At 38.3% G+C, this 14,554-nt stretch overlaps 1 protein-coding gene across 2 annotated transcripts in view; it reads right to left on the minus strand.

Annotated features, from left to right (window-relative positions):
• Positions 1-4,361: 4,361 nt before the first annotated feature.
• LOC139113574 (cilia- and flagella-associated protein 58) overlaps positions 4,362-14,554 on the minus strand; it is a 164,909-nt gene continuing 154,716 nt past the window's right edge. The window contains exons 11-12 of one of the 2 annotated variants that reach the window (XM_070674807.1): positions 13,560-13,781; positions 4,362-5,444 (exon numbers count right to left, since the gene is read on the minus strand). In XM_070674807.1, the coding sequence (XP_070530908.1) occupies positions 5,172-5,444; positions 13,560-13,781 (495 nt within the window). In that variant the 3' untranslated portion in view covers positions 4,362-5,171. The remainder of the gene's footprint in view (positions 5,445-13,559; positions 13,782-14,554) is intronic. The other variant, XM_070674808.1, reaches the window with a different exon arrangement.

Here is a 14,554-nt window from a genome sequence, read left to right on the forward strand (position 1 = left end):
TACGTAACGAACTGAAAACATATAACCGAGAAAAACTATTAACAGCGCCGCATATCACGTGACAAACAGAGCCGCCCATAAGAATACGTAGATGGCAACGGTGTTAGCCGCAAACTTGTAACATAGACTTCAATATATATACTAACAAAATCTTTGAAATAATGCGAGTCACGGCAATCCCCGTGTATAGTGGCGAAAAGATATTTAATGTCGTCAATAACGACAATGAGATAATCGCCTTTGATAAAGATAACGATAATTATGTAAAATTAACCGCGACCGATTTAGAAAAATGCAAACGCAGCGACAAACAATACGTGTACACGCAAAGCTATCCTATATACCACGCAAGGGCAAATGCCCCGTGCGAAATACAAGCGCTCACGAGTCCAGATCAACAGCCGACGCAGTGCAAAGCCCGACACCTTCTGTCAAGAGCGACCATATGGATCTCCGTACACGAAGCACAATTATGGGTATTCTCGACAACTGAGGAACAAGAGATCCAGATATTCTGCATAAACCACCCGAGGAACACCATTAAAATAAGTAATATCGGGAAACTAACAATTATCGGCGAGTGTCAGGTGATAACAGCTGACATGACAATATGAACAAAAACAGTGCATGAATCGCATATCATGATTTACTTACCCGCTTACAACCTGACACTTGACCGAAAAAATATTATGTTAAGCAATCTTAAATTAAAAAACAACGAAATACAAAGCGAAACGATTATCTCTAACCCGCGAGAACTACAACGGTTAACTAACAGTCTCGATGAGTTAGATGGCGAAATAGATAAGGCAAACAAAATACCTATACATAAAATAATTGTATATACCACTAGCGGCGGAACATTTGTAATTACACTAAGCATTATTATAACTACAGCTATCGTAATAATTAAAAAATGTAACAAAAATAAAACACCCGCTCTTCCGCCACGGGCATTAAAACCAAAAGTCAGATACTCCGCTGCGACGGAAAACGACGACGTATAGATTAAAATATAATTGTACAAAAGAAAAAGAATGAGTTAAATAATGTCAACTCACTTTTTTTCTTTTCCCCTAGAAGGGAGAGAAATAGTAACCCGCCACGACACGCTGGTCATTGACCACCGCGTGCGCTACATTTTTATACAAGACTCAGCAGATTGCCAAACAGTTGGAATCTGCTGAGTCTAAGAAGTAGTCCTGTCAGCCTTTCGTCATCGCGCGCTATCAGCAGAAGGCAGTAGGGCACGCGGCCACTTCCTTCTGCAATTTCACTGACAAGACCAAAATTAATAATATAAAATACACGAGCTCCGAAGCTCGTGCAAGTCAGTTCGAGAGTACGAGCTAGCGACTCGTAACTCTACCACCGATACACTTAAGCATTATACTGCAAGAGAAATAAAAGTAATACTCTATATTAAACCAAAAAAGAAACGTTTAATATATAAATATCTACAACCAAAACCCTGTACGTGTAATAATTCAGAGAACGTGCAACCCCGTGCACCGCTCTGGTGTAACATATCCATTCCACCTTTTTCTCTTCCTCTATCAAGTCGTCTATTATCCACTCTCTTTTCTCTCTCAATTTTATTTTTTCTCTTATCATCTCCCTTTTCCCCTCCATATTTTTTAATTTCACCAATACTATTTCTCTATTCTTTTTATTCTTGTTGTAACTCAAACCCCATTACAACAATAAAAGTAGCACGGCATAAGATCCCTCAACAAAATTTGACTAAAGTCGCATCAGTAACCTACATTTAATAAAAAATATAAAATAAATTATAATTGAAAAGAAATTGTTGCGAGATCTTATTGTCGAAATCGCAGAGGTTGCATTGGCTCGGTAACTGAGTAACAGCCATGCAACCTGTTGACAAAGAAGATCTAGATATAATTTAAATGAGGTGAAAAAAAAAGTGTGGTGAAGGTAAAAATAGCTACCAAGTGTTATAAAAGACTAATAAATTACTTTATTTAATTTAAATTTATAACTCTTGTTCAAAGATTTGAATTATGTAATTATCATTGTTACCGCCGCGGGGGCAGCACCTCGTGGCCAATCGCCGAATCGATATCAATCCGTCATTCGATTATTGCCTCCGATTCTCGAAGGCGTTGCCGGCTTGAGGCTTATCACTGTCGTTTCAGCTGTGCCAAGCATCACCTCGTGTGCATCAACCTGTAGTATGCTTCTCTTAGAAATCTTACTCATCGTGTCACTCATCGTATCACTCATCGCTTTGTCTTTAGTGCAACTCATCCAGATCATCCTTGCCGTGTGCAACACGCCAAGAATCATCTGAAAGACATCATCCTGCAGCACGAGGCGTTTTGAACCTCGTGCTCAGTAGCTCATTAGACTTCGCAGTGTGTAATCTCATAATTAATATAATTGTGCGTTCAGTTTAAACTCAGTGCGAACTCTAAGAAATATTCATACGGACAGATCTCAATTCATTGTAAGAATCTCGTGAAAACTCATCGAACATTCAGTGTGGACCTCATTTACCGGCCACGTGCTCATCGCGTGTCTCTGTGTGACTCGCTTTAACGAAGAAAATAACATTCGCCTTTTCGTGCTAATTTAACCGACCACGATCGCGTTAACATCCCCGCGGCATAATTCATTAATTTTGTAAATATTCATTTTTATACAACTTTTCTCTCCTCGCCCACACGGCCCTTGCCCACGGTCCCAAAGGACAGACCCCGTGCACCGGCCACGGTGCAACAGTACATTTTCACGATATTTATAAATTAATTCCGAATTTCGATATATATTGCCTAGCAATTCCTAGAACTGTCGAACAGATGAGTATAAGACCGTCAAGGGTCCATATAATATTATTCATACCACTTTTCTTATGAAACATTCGATAAGCAAACAGCTGAAATGATTAAAGACGTAAGCCGTTGACGTGTGCTGTCGACGTTGTTTGCTTCCTTTTCCGTTCGAATCACATTTAGGCCGCTGCTGCGTTTAAATCTTTTTGTCAATAACAAAAGAATCCTCAAAGTAGGAGGACCTTTGCGACACGCGCCTTTAGAATACAATCAGAAGCATCCGGTGATTCTCGCGCAAGATTCTCATTTGACTGCATTAATAATTGACAGATGCTATAAACGAACACTGCACGGCGGTGTGATTTGACTCTAGCTACGTTTTGACAACGATATTGGCTTATTGGCAGTCGTTAATTCTCAAGTCAAATTCAAATAAAATGAGTCAAAACTCATATTAATGAATGCACGCAGAGTGTAAGATGGAAGGGAACAACGTGCTTTTCCCTTATAGGAAATTTGCCGCGCTCTCGCGCCTCCCTATCGCCTCTCCTTTTACAATACAGGTCTTGATAACGCGGGACCAATCATAATGCGCGTATCTAAAGGCCGAGGGCAGATAGCCTGCAAGGGCTTCATCGCGATATTTGTTTGCTTTTTGACCAGGGCCGTACATATAGAAGCAGTCTTCGACTATACGACGGAGGTCTTCTTAGCAGCATTTCGACGGTTCATTTAGACGCGGTCTTTGCGCTAATCTGTACAGCAATCGCGGCACGAATTTCGTGGGCGCCGACGCTCAACTACGCGGCTTCATGCGAAGCATCACTCACGATCCTTTAACGATTAATAATTTGACAAACAAGGGAGTGCGCTGGCACTTTAACTCCTCTAGTGCACCACATTTTGGGGGAATCTGGGAAGCCGCGGTGAAATTTGCTAAGTACCATATTAGCCTTGTAATCGGAGATGCGACTCTCACCTTTGAAGAACTCGCGACGTTCTTAACTTAAGTTGAAGCTTGTCTTAATTCGCGTCCTATGCTTGCGATTAGCGACGATTCCGACGATTTCGAAGCATTAACGCCAGGGCACTTCTTGATTGAATGCGCCTTAAACGCTGGCCCGGAGCCTTCACTTGAGGAAATATCCGAGAATAGAATAACTCGTTGGCAGCTGACACAGAAAATGAGAGACCACTTTTAACGGCGCTGGTCAAGTGAATATATACTTACTTTAAATCCGCGAAATAAATGGCTTACCACGATCAAGAACCTGAAAACAGGTTCTTTCTGTCCAATACAAGATGAGAACACAGCGCCGACAAAGTGGCCTCTCGCTCGCATAATCAACACGCATCCTGGCGCCGATGGCCAGGTTCGAATTGTCACGGTACGCACCGCAAAATCGATTTACACGCGACTAGTCGTTAAGAATGTCCCGCTGCCAATTGACGACTTCGCCGAAAGCACTAAAAGTTAATTACAAGAAAAAACAATATTATGAACCCAGAAATAGGTTAAGTTAATTTTGTCCCTCGCCCGGCGAAGAGGACGAAATGTTTAAAATTTAAAAACTTATCGTACAAAACCTTTCTAGCGTAATGCAATATTAATTTTCGCCTGTTACGGTTTGGGATTCTAACTGCAGCCAAACTGTTCGAGTAAACAGTTCTGGCAACTCTTATTTAAGCACGCACTCGATATAATAATTAATACCAGAACGTTTTAGAAGCCGGGAACGTTTCATAACCCTATGCCTTTGTCCTCTACGAAAAAGAAGCTTGACAACGGCTGACGCTTCCGGAGTCTGTCGCAATCAGGACCTTAGAGAGAAAACGTTAACTCCTAAGTTCCGTTTGTTAAAGTAACAATCGCGCGCCGCTGCTTTCTTAATAGTTTTATACGCGTACCATCGCGCTACGTATTCGCGAGCTTTCGCGAAACCTCCAAGGAATCAGTGTAACAGCGTGCTATCGCTACTTTTCCACTTGGTTTACCGTTTGCATGCGACGGCACCGAGTTTGTATAAGAACTGAAGTAATAAATAGTTGAGTGTGTTTGTTTTGTTTTCAAAAAGTGATTTTTAACTTGAGTGCTACTTTCCTTTTCCCACTGCTACTGCATTCTTGAACACCCTGTGTGCTTACTTCCCCGTGTAACATCAATACCCTGTGCCCTAGGTCATACAGACACACACAAAGTGATCCAAAACTTAATACTGTACATCTATTTGGGTTATAATAAGAAGTAAGCGCGAGTATCTGGGAGTACACAAAGAATGAGAACGATTGCAGGAAATGACCGGACATAAACGCAGCAATATGACATTACATAACATATTTTATTACTTTTTTAATTAAATTGTCATTTATTTTATTTTATTTGCTTGTTGAAGTATTCACAATACAACAAATATTTGATGGTGTCATTATCTTAAACCCACCCCCATAAATTTTTTTTTTTGGTGCTGAAATATCTGGAAAAATGGTTTTGTATGTAGAATTTAAAGTTTCTTTTTTTATTTTCAGAAAATTCTTGTTTTGTGTATGATATTTTTTTTTTAACTTGAACGTTTCATTAGTCATTGTTGTTATATCTTCTTTACATTCGGTAACTTGCGACTCATACATATTTAGTTCTGCGACGAGACACTGTAAAAAAAGTAAACATTTGTTTATTTATTACAAAATTGTTAAGCATTTGAGAACAAAAAATTTTTTATGTAGATAAAATTTTAAAACTATTTTTTTATAGTTTTTGAATTGTTCTTTGTAACTTTGAGTAAAAAATTTTTAATATTTTACATTAATTATAGCAGATTATATAGTAATGCAATTTACGTGAAAGCGGTTGAAAGTGAATTGCACACATCGAAAATTTTTAATTAACGTTACTAAATCTATTCTTTATATAAATAATATTGTTTACGCGTGTGAACAATGTGCGAGTCACGACCCAAGAGAATATTCATCGGTACCGATCAACGTTAATCGTCGCCGTGTTCGAAAGTTATAGAAATTTGCATCAAAGGTTGAGCGAAGTTTAAAGAGCAAGATGCCGAGGAAATTCTTCTAATAAAACATAAGGTTTTTTTAAAACAGATCACGTCCCGGAGTAGGGTGGCATTGAGTATATTTATTGATATGTTCTATGCCTTCAACATTCTACCCTAAGATTGAATAAAGAAGTCGCTTCGGCACCACTAGATACCAAAGTATTTTCACGCTGTCATGAGCGATTATATAACTAAAAGAAGCATTATATATGCAGATTGCGAAAGAGCTTTTAGAGAAAGAGCATTGTGCCGCGGGGTGCCCCAGGGTTCCGTTCTAGTTAAATTTAAATTATTGTTTTTTCGCTAAAACTATCGCTAGAACTTACTTAGAACTATAGATCTTTCAAAATCATTTTGATACTGTGACGGAAGCTGTCACAGGACAAAGTGATACGCTGCGTGAAGTTGGCGTCTCACTTTGCACTATGTGATTTTTTGGTTTTAAAGGCTAAAACTATTTGTATAAACTTTATAGAACTCTAGAATGATCAAAAAGGAACTCAAAACTCTCAATAGTTTGTAAGTTTCCAGTAAATGATATGACAATTTCACACACACTAAGACCTTTTCTATGGAACCTGGGGTACACGCGGTACTCAATACTGCTCTATCCTCCGGCTGCCACGTTATCTGATATGCAGATGACATAGTAGTTTTAGTTTAGGAGCACAGCTGGGCGGTGGCACAGGTGAAAGAAGAAGTTGCCGCACAAGCCATACTCATGGCGATCTAAAAGACGGCACTCACTGTGATGGCAGAAAAAACGGAGGCCTTGGTTCCATTGCAAGGTCACGTGTCGGCCGCCGCAAACAATTATTGACACTGCCTGAGTTAAGCTTGGGTCCACAGTCAAATATCTGGGGCTACTTCTGAATGGACAATAAACCTACAGCGATCATTTTCGGCAATCTTTTACCGTGTTAAGAAAAGTGCTAATACCCTAAGAAGAATTCTCCCCAACTTAGGTGGACCAAATCAGGTGGCTAAACGCCTACATGCTGGCACAGTGCGAGCCGTCGCTATGTACAGTGCACCCGTATGAGCAAATGATCTGGCAGCTAGTAAAAAGAGCTGTGCTTTTCTTGAAAAGACTTTTTATCCCGCGGTTATCAGGTCAATTAGGTCGTACCGCACCGTGCCACGGCGGCGGCAACAGTTTCATAGGTATTCCTCAGCTTAATCTTACGACTTGTACCTTTGTCCAATTTCGGGTTATAGATGAAAAGAGCGGCGTTTAGCAAACTATAGAAATGAAGATTCGGGTTAAACGTCTTCACCGAAAGACAGTCGAGAAATGGAGAAGAATGAATGGTAATTATGCACTTTAGGGGAGCAAGCCTCGATTACCTTGACCTTGACATATGTTGTCAAGGACACTCTCCTGAGTGACCTTGAAGAAGTTTTAGCCGTCGCTCGTTTTTTATTAAAAAGTTATAAACAATCAAAGTTTGGAAAATATTAGTGTTATTTGCAGTACAGTGACGGGTATAAGTAACGGGTATAAATTAATAAATGTCTTTTAAAGAAGCAAATTGTTGAGATATTAGAGTTAGTTTTTATTATTTCGTTATTTAAAAAAGCAAATTGTTATTACTTAATATAGTAGAAAAATATATCAGTTATTTTTAGTTTATTGCAGGCTCAATAGATAAAGTACTTTCAGACAGGGGATATAATGTTGCCATTATTTCAAAGAATTTGCATATTGGTTGGCGATACACATACTTACGTTCGAATATAAATTCTGCTAAATAATGTACATAATGATATTCGCGAGTTTCATATTTTGGTACTCCATGCCGAATATCACGCCATAAATGTTCAATGTTTTGAGTGTGAGCGCCTGTATCAGGATCCACAAAATTTTCACTTTGATTTACAACAAAATGTTCATAGTTATAATCCTTTAAGTTGCTGTATGATCTCCAGCAGTCACTACAAATAATACTACCCGGTGCAATAAAACTTAAAATGCAAAGAAATCAAACTGCCGCAGATATACAAAAAAAAAATTCTTTGCATTTTAAGTTTTACGTGGTTTAATAACTGTCCAAGCGTATCACGATTTACACATCAATTACAATGGGGTGGGTTAAGTTAGTTTTAACAATCGTGAGGTCCCCCGCAGGGGGGCCGAACCTCCTGTCTGCCATTTTTTATTATGGAGAAAATTATAAATTTAAAAAAGTATCGGTCAAGTGTCTGTGAATATAATAAATACCTTTATTAAACTTAAAATTGGAAAACGAAAGTTTAATAAAGGTATTTATTATATTCACAGACGCTTGACTGGAACTTTATTAAATTTATAATTTTCTCCATAATAAAAAATGGCAGACAGGAAGTTCGCCCCCCCTGCGGGGGCCTCACGATTGTTAAAACTAACCTAACCCACCCCATTGTAATTGATGTGTGAATTCTGATACGCTTGGACAGTTATTAACTCACGTAAAACTTAAAATGCAAATAAATCAAACTGCCGCAGATACACAAAAAAAACATTCTAAATAATAAAAACTAACTCTAATATCTCAACAATTTGCTTCTTTAAAAGACATTTATTAATTTTATACCCGTTATTTATACCCGTCACTGTACTGCAAATAACACTAATATTTTCCAAACTTTGATTGTTTATAACTTTTTAATAAAAAACGAGCGACGGCTAAAACTTCTTCAAGGTCACTCAGGAGGGTGTCCTTGACAACATATGTCAAAGTCAAGGTAGTCTGGGCTTGCTCCCCTAAAGTGCATAATTACCTTAGCCGGAAAGGAGACAAATACTCTGTCCATGTGACGCAAGTGCTGATTGGACACGGAATCTTTTCGTGTACCTGCGTCGCATTGAAAGGAAAGAATCGAAAGGCTGGCATCATTGCGGTGCTCGGCGTGACGACAGCCAGCATATTCTGGAGTAATGTCCGATGTGGGACAAAAAGCGGGCGTCTCTTATCAAAAAAGTGGAACCCAACCTCTCTTTTCCAGCAGTAGTACAAGCTACGTTAAAAGATAAAGAAAAATGGGAAGGTTTCTCTCAATTTTGTGACCGCGTCATGAGGCAAAAAGAGAATGTTGAGCGGGGAAAACAAGTACAGATCACTTTGTCTTTTCCTCTTCCTTTGCTTCTCGCCGTTACGATAACAAACAAAATCGGTAAAGACATGGTTTCGTCTACTCTATCTTTATAAAAAGCGGGAGGAAGACCCGTTACCAGGACGCATACACGAAGCATGGCTGGAGCAGTAAGAGGAAGATATTTGTTGTAAGAACAAGATTTTTAAAAATAGGCGCGCATCGAGCGCCCGGTCAGCCGGCACTGGATATTGATTGATATGAATTTTCCAGCACTCGGAAAAACATAAAAGAAGCTCGGTTTTGCGAGCTTCTCGACGTTCAGTTTTCTTGCACGAATTTGTGACGGAGCGGAGCTCGCATTACGCTTTTCTAATTATATCAGCTTATAAAATATAGTTATTGTTGTTAATAGACAAAAGTTATATCTAATATATATATATTCGCGGTCTCTAGTGCGGGGATAGTGGTGTGCCCGACGGGCCGTGATATTCACGTCTTCACGGCGTTTGTTAATACCCGAAACATCGTGGTATCACATCTTTTCGCCTATACGGCTTTGGAAGCGCGCTGTAAGGCCGCATTGCAATTATTCATTTTCCTGAAACGATACCGTCCGAACGGACTTTTCCTGGTGCCACGTCTTTTAGACAATTGTTGCTGAACAACGGCCAGCATTGCATAGAATTCAGGGTCATACCAGCATTGACCGTAGCCGCTAATTTCCCAGATTTATTTCAGCGTACATTTGCATATTTACGCACGAGTAAGGACAAAAATATTGACGGAAAGAAAGGCGCTAATTTATTTAATTAATAATTTCCGTTATTCTATAGGTTGTGAGTACGCTCATTATTATATTTTTTCCTTCGTGTTTCTTTAACATAATTGTATTAATACTTTATTCTTTTCAGTTTTTGCATGAAATTAATATCGAGATTTGGAAACCCCGAATAAGAGCCAGAGATGACGCTGGAATTATTTACAATAAATCTACAGTTAATTATTCATACATTGGTCCTAATTATTTACTATAAAACTACAGTTAATTATTCAAACAATATTTATCTTTTTTCTTTCCGGTTACTCATGCTGCTATAGCGGCAAATAAAAAAGCAAATCAGCCCATACCTGCGGGCAAAACCTAGTGTCGAATTTAAGATAAAGGACAAGCAAGCCCCTTCCTTTTTTCACGTCTTTGGTGCTTCTGCCTGCTCGGTAAGCGGAAATATATTTCTGGACTTCAACTCGCTAAGATGATGCCAACGGGTGAAAAAACGAAAGTGCCTTAATAACCGCTCGCGATTCTGCAGTGCGCGAAAGCCTCGCCTTCCCACCTGACGCAAGAGAGTGGCAAAAAGCAAGTGGCTGGAGAACCAATCTCTGCACACTTCTAGAGATGGAGTCATGACTAAATGACCTGTTGAGAATGTCGGTCCTTATAAAAAACAGGCGCTGCCACTCTTAGTACAATGGGCGACAGTATGGGGAGCCTATCCAAATTGAGTAGGTCGGTTTCGGGGCCGGGGAAAGTAATGTGTTCCCTTGCTCGCGATTCCTTGCTTCCCCATTGAAGTCCAAAACGCCATGCAACCCAATAGTAAAGTTTTAGCGAATAGTGGGTAAGCAAAAAGTCGTAAAATTTGAATCCCGCATAACCCTCTCTCTTTGCCAAGAAAGAAAGTATGCGTAAATGCAATTTCCCACTAAAAAAAAAGCTTTCCACAAAAGTCTAAACTTTTTGTTTGATGTTTTTCATTATCCACACCTGTACAGTTTCCCAAAAGTTTGTAATGTTTCAAGCGTAACTACGTCTCTTTCCTCTTCCCTCCATCCTACTACATCTGGGCAAATTTGTGTTTACGCTTGTACAGTGTCGAGCGAGTTAACAACTTTTCAAGCGTTTCGAGAATCACGCATATCAATATGTAACAATCGCCTCGTTTTCTTGGACATCGTTTAGTGAACGACCGGCGCCGTCTATCGAATAGCGCGGGTCCGACAAATGGGGTAGAGAAAAGTCGCGTGCGGAGAACAAAATAACTGACGTACGTGTTGCTTACAAACCTAGTTTTATTATTAAGATATTGTTACGCCCGGTATACGGAGCAGCGTGAAGCTGCCGGCCTACTCCGAGGTTTCGGTTCCCCGTTGCTAGGGAAACGAAGACGATTGTTTATTATTATTAAAATGACAGTTCTGCCCGTGACTTAATTCGGTGCGGATGTATTTGGTTAAGTCTAATTAAAACCCTTGTCTTTCCTTTTTCTAAATCCGTCTGCTTCTCTTTCGCGGAGCTCGAGCGCCGCGAGTGTGAGTGAGTGTGAGTGTGAGAAAGAGACGCGAACGCGGAGACGTTCGCCGACCCGTTCCCGGCGTAACAATATGTTCAAAAGTAACACAGCGTAAACGCGACGTCGGTTATATAAACATGACTCTAAATCTACGCTATTTACAAAGAAAATGCGACGCAAACGCTACACAAAATTTACAAATTTGGTTTTGAATTTGCACTTTATATGTATTGTGTTTATATACAATCGAACCGGAATTCTGTCGCGGGCCGCGAGGTACGTCGGCTGGGCACGCATGTGTGCGCACAGCACGGTAGATATTGCGTCTGAGACCGATCAGGGCCTAGCGCGTTTCTGCGTTGGCGGTGTACGAGACGCAGGACTCGATGAAAGATTGAATAGAATTAGATGCACGTTCGGGGTGGTCACCAGGAATTTTTTGGCAGAGACCGGAAACACCCAGTCCTGAAAATCACCCGTGAAAAAAAAAACGGTCTCAAGAGAGACAAACTCCCTTTAAAAGGTTTGTCACGACCCGAAAACCTTTATTCGGTAGCCAAGAACGCTAGGCCGAGGTACGTTTAGCCCCGCGATGCAGAGATACCTGAAGTCGATCAGCAGAAAGAGTCCAGAACGCGGCCAAGAATGGATGGCAAAGGCTTAAAACTCTGAACCCTGGTTATTGCCTTTCCTGAGAGTCTTTGGAGAGTGAGCTCCGGTGGCAGAGTAGTATATTGATCGATAAACGTCACTTGAAACGGACTACGAGAAACGATCTCAAGATCTCCAGTGCTCGCCTTTTTATATAAAAAAAGAGACAGTGTGGTACTCGAGTCAGTGTAGTGTAGTGAGTTTTTCTCTTAGATGGTGGCGGCGGGTATCGTAGCGCGCGTTACTGATCTAGGACAAACCACGCTTGCCGTCATCTGTTAGCGCTCGTTTACCTTCGAGTGCTTTTGGTCGGACCCAATTACGGATTTAGCCGCAGCGACGACTCGCTTGCTCATCGCCGGACTTCTTTTTTAATGTTTAAAAGAAGATACGGGGCATCTTATACCCAGTTGTTCTTCCGGACAGAAAGCCGGTTCTCGGCAGTCGGTCGTCGCCGTGTCGATCGCAGAATAATTCGCGGATTGTTACAATTTATATTTTAGAAACATGTTATATACATTATTATGTTATATACATAATATACATTATTAAAATTTAAAATTTGCCGAGTAATTAAATTAAAAAAAAATTAATATGGCGACAACAATTCCTGTAAAACTCTTTTATTTTGCACGAATGGCAACTTTTTGGAAGCGGGGTAATTAGAAGATACAATGTTCTACTGTTTATAAAAAAAAAGCTATGGTGAGCGTAAGATTTTTTCAATGTAATAATCTATTGATTTATAATAAATTTTTTAACTTTAAATTTTAATCAATAAACAAAATTTTGTATAAATTGAGCTCTTTCCACAATTTTCAACAAATGAAAAAAATTCTGCTTTACATCATAACCCTTTTCTTTATAAACAAGTAAAAAATATTTTTCTGATTAGTCCCGCGTTCAGAATGTTGTCATCTGTACAAAAAAAAGTTTCACAGAAATTGTTGTAGACACTATATTAATTTTTTTATATTTTTCCTTCTCGGTAAATTTTAAGATTTAATAATGTATAACTTGTTTCTAAAATTAAATTAATGTAACGCGATTGTTTATTTAAAAAAAAATGTATGAAAAGCCACTGATTTTGAAAATTGTCAGAATAGGCAAACCTCTTAAATAAACACGTGCAAGTGAGAGGAATGTAATATACTGCTAGAAAAACTACTTCTTCTATAGCGATCTTTCCATCGCACGTTTTGCAAAAAGATGGAACATCAAAACGCGTCTTCATTGAGCGGTTTGACACAAAATACGTTAGCTTTTGTACGTTAGCAGTCGTCGCAACAAAGAAAACGCTATATCTGAACGTTAGTGTACATCTTGTTTAACGCTAATACCGGCAATATTGTACATTTAAAGCTTTATAATTAAAAAAAAAGTTTTTAAAAAAAATTTGATTATAGTTTTTTGAAAAGCTATCACGACATGCTACAAAAATATGTAAAAATTAATAGGATGTATCTTTTAAAAATTTACGGTGATTTTCGTGTAACCTTCTAAAAATTCTTCAAGATCAAATCAATAATACCAACTTATGACACTCTCAAAACAACTTTTGTATGAAACATTTTTCTGTAAAATGATTTAATGTTTAGATATTCAACCGCTTTCAGTCGTTTCTATTTAACAACTTGTATGTGTAAAATAATTGTGAATATCATTTTTGTTTAAATTTCAGTTACACTACTTACATTTATTTTCTGTTTTCTTTTACGTAACAGATTTTGAATCTTGTTCATGTTAATTATTTCCAAATTTGGTTGTTTTGACAAAACATCACAAAGGTTAATGCATAATTTTTCAATTTCCTTTAGCTTTCTATCTTTATTAATCATGCCTGTAGACATTTTTAGAATTCGTTTTTGCAAAATGTCTGTCTTCTTAATAAGTTCAAACGTAGTAGGATCTGTACCCTGTCACAGAAAAAAACAACGGTTACAATAAACTAATTAATTAATATTACAATAGCATTTTAATTAATTGTTGTGTCGTAAACTTCACAATTTTTTTTTCGACACATAAGTAATAAAATACCGTGGAGAGTATAAAGTTGGTATTGTTTACCATTAAGCAAAAATTAAACTTTTATCGAAATTTTAAACTTTTGAAACTACCTGTCATTAATGAGTATCAATTTAGTAAGCGGGACTTTACGTATCTTTTCAAAAAGTTACTTGTAGAGATGTAGAATTTTAATAGGTTGGTTTAAGAAATTTTGAAATTGTATTTGTATGTATAACAATCACAATTTATTTTACTTAAAATATGTTACAATTAACAGTGTTTTGAAAAGTGACGACGATGATAACCCAAAAGTTTAATACAGCAAAAACGCGCGGCCGTAGAAAAACGCGTTGATGTTGATGACATCGCGATACTGTGAGACAAACGCGGCGTAGCAATTTGGATTTGGCTGACGTTGTGCAACTATTTTATCGTATAGCTTATGTGATTAATTTAAACATTTTTTATAAAAATGTTATTATTTTTTTGCTACGTAACCTACGAATGGAGATATCATAATGTAAAGTTTTTTCTAAAATTAAAATAAGATTAAGAAATGTCGTTAATATTGTCGTTTAGTCCAATGTACGATTTGCTTTTTTGCCAGCGCTTTTGCTTTTGGCGCTGATTTTTGTATTTGTCACTTTATGGCAGCAAAAAAACGCTCAATTTGCTTATAATT

Source organism: Cardiocondyla obscurior, linkage group LG03 (assembly GCF_019399895.1).
Source record: "Cardiocondyla obscurior isolate alpha-2009 linkage group LG03, Cobs3.1, whole genome shotgun sequence".
Classification (NCBI taxonomy): Eukaryota; Metazoa; Arthropoda; class Insecta; order Hymenoptera; family Formicidae; genus Cardiocondyla; species Cardiocondyla obscurior.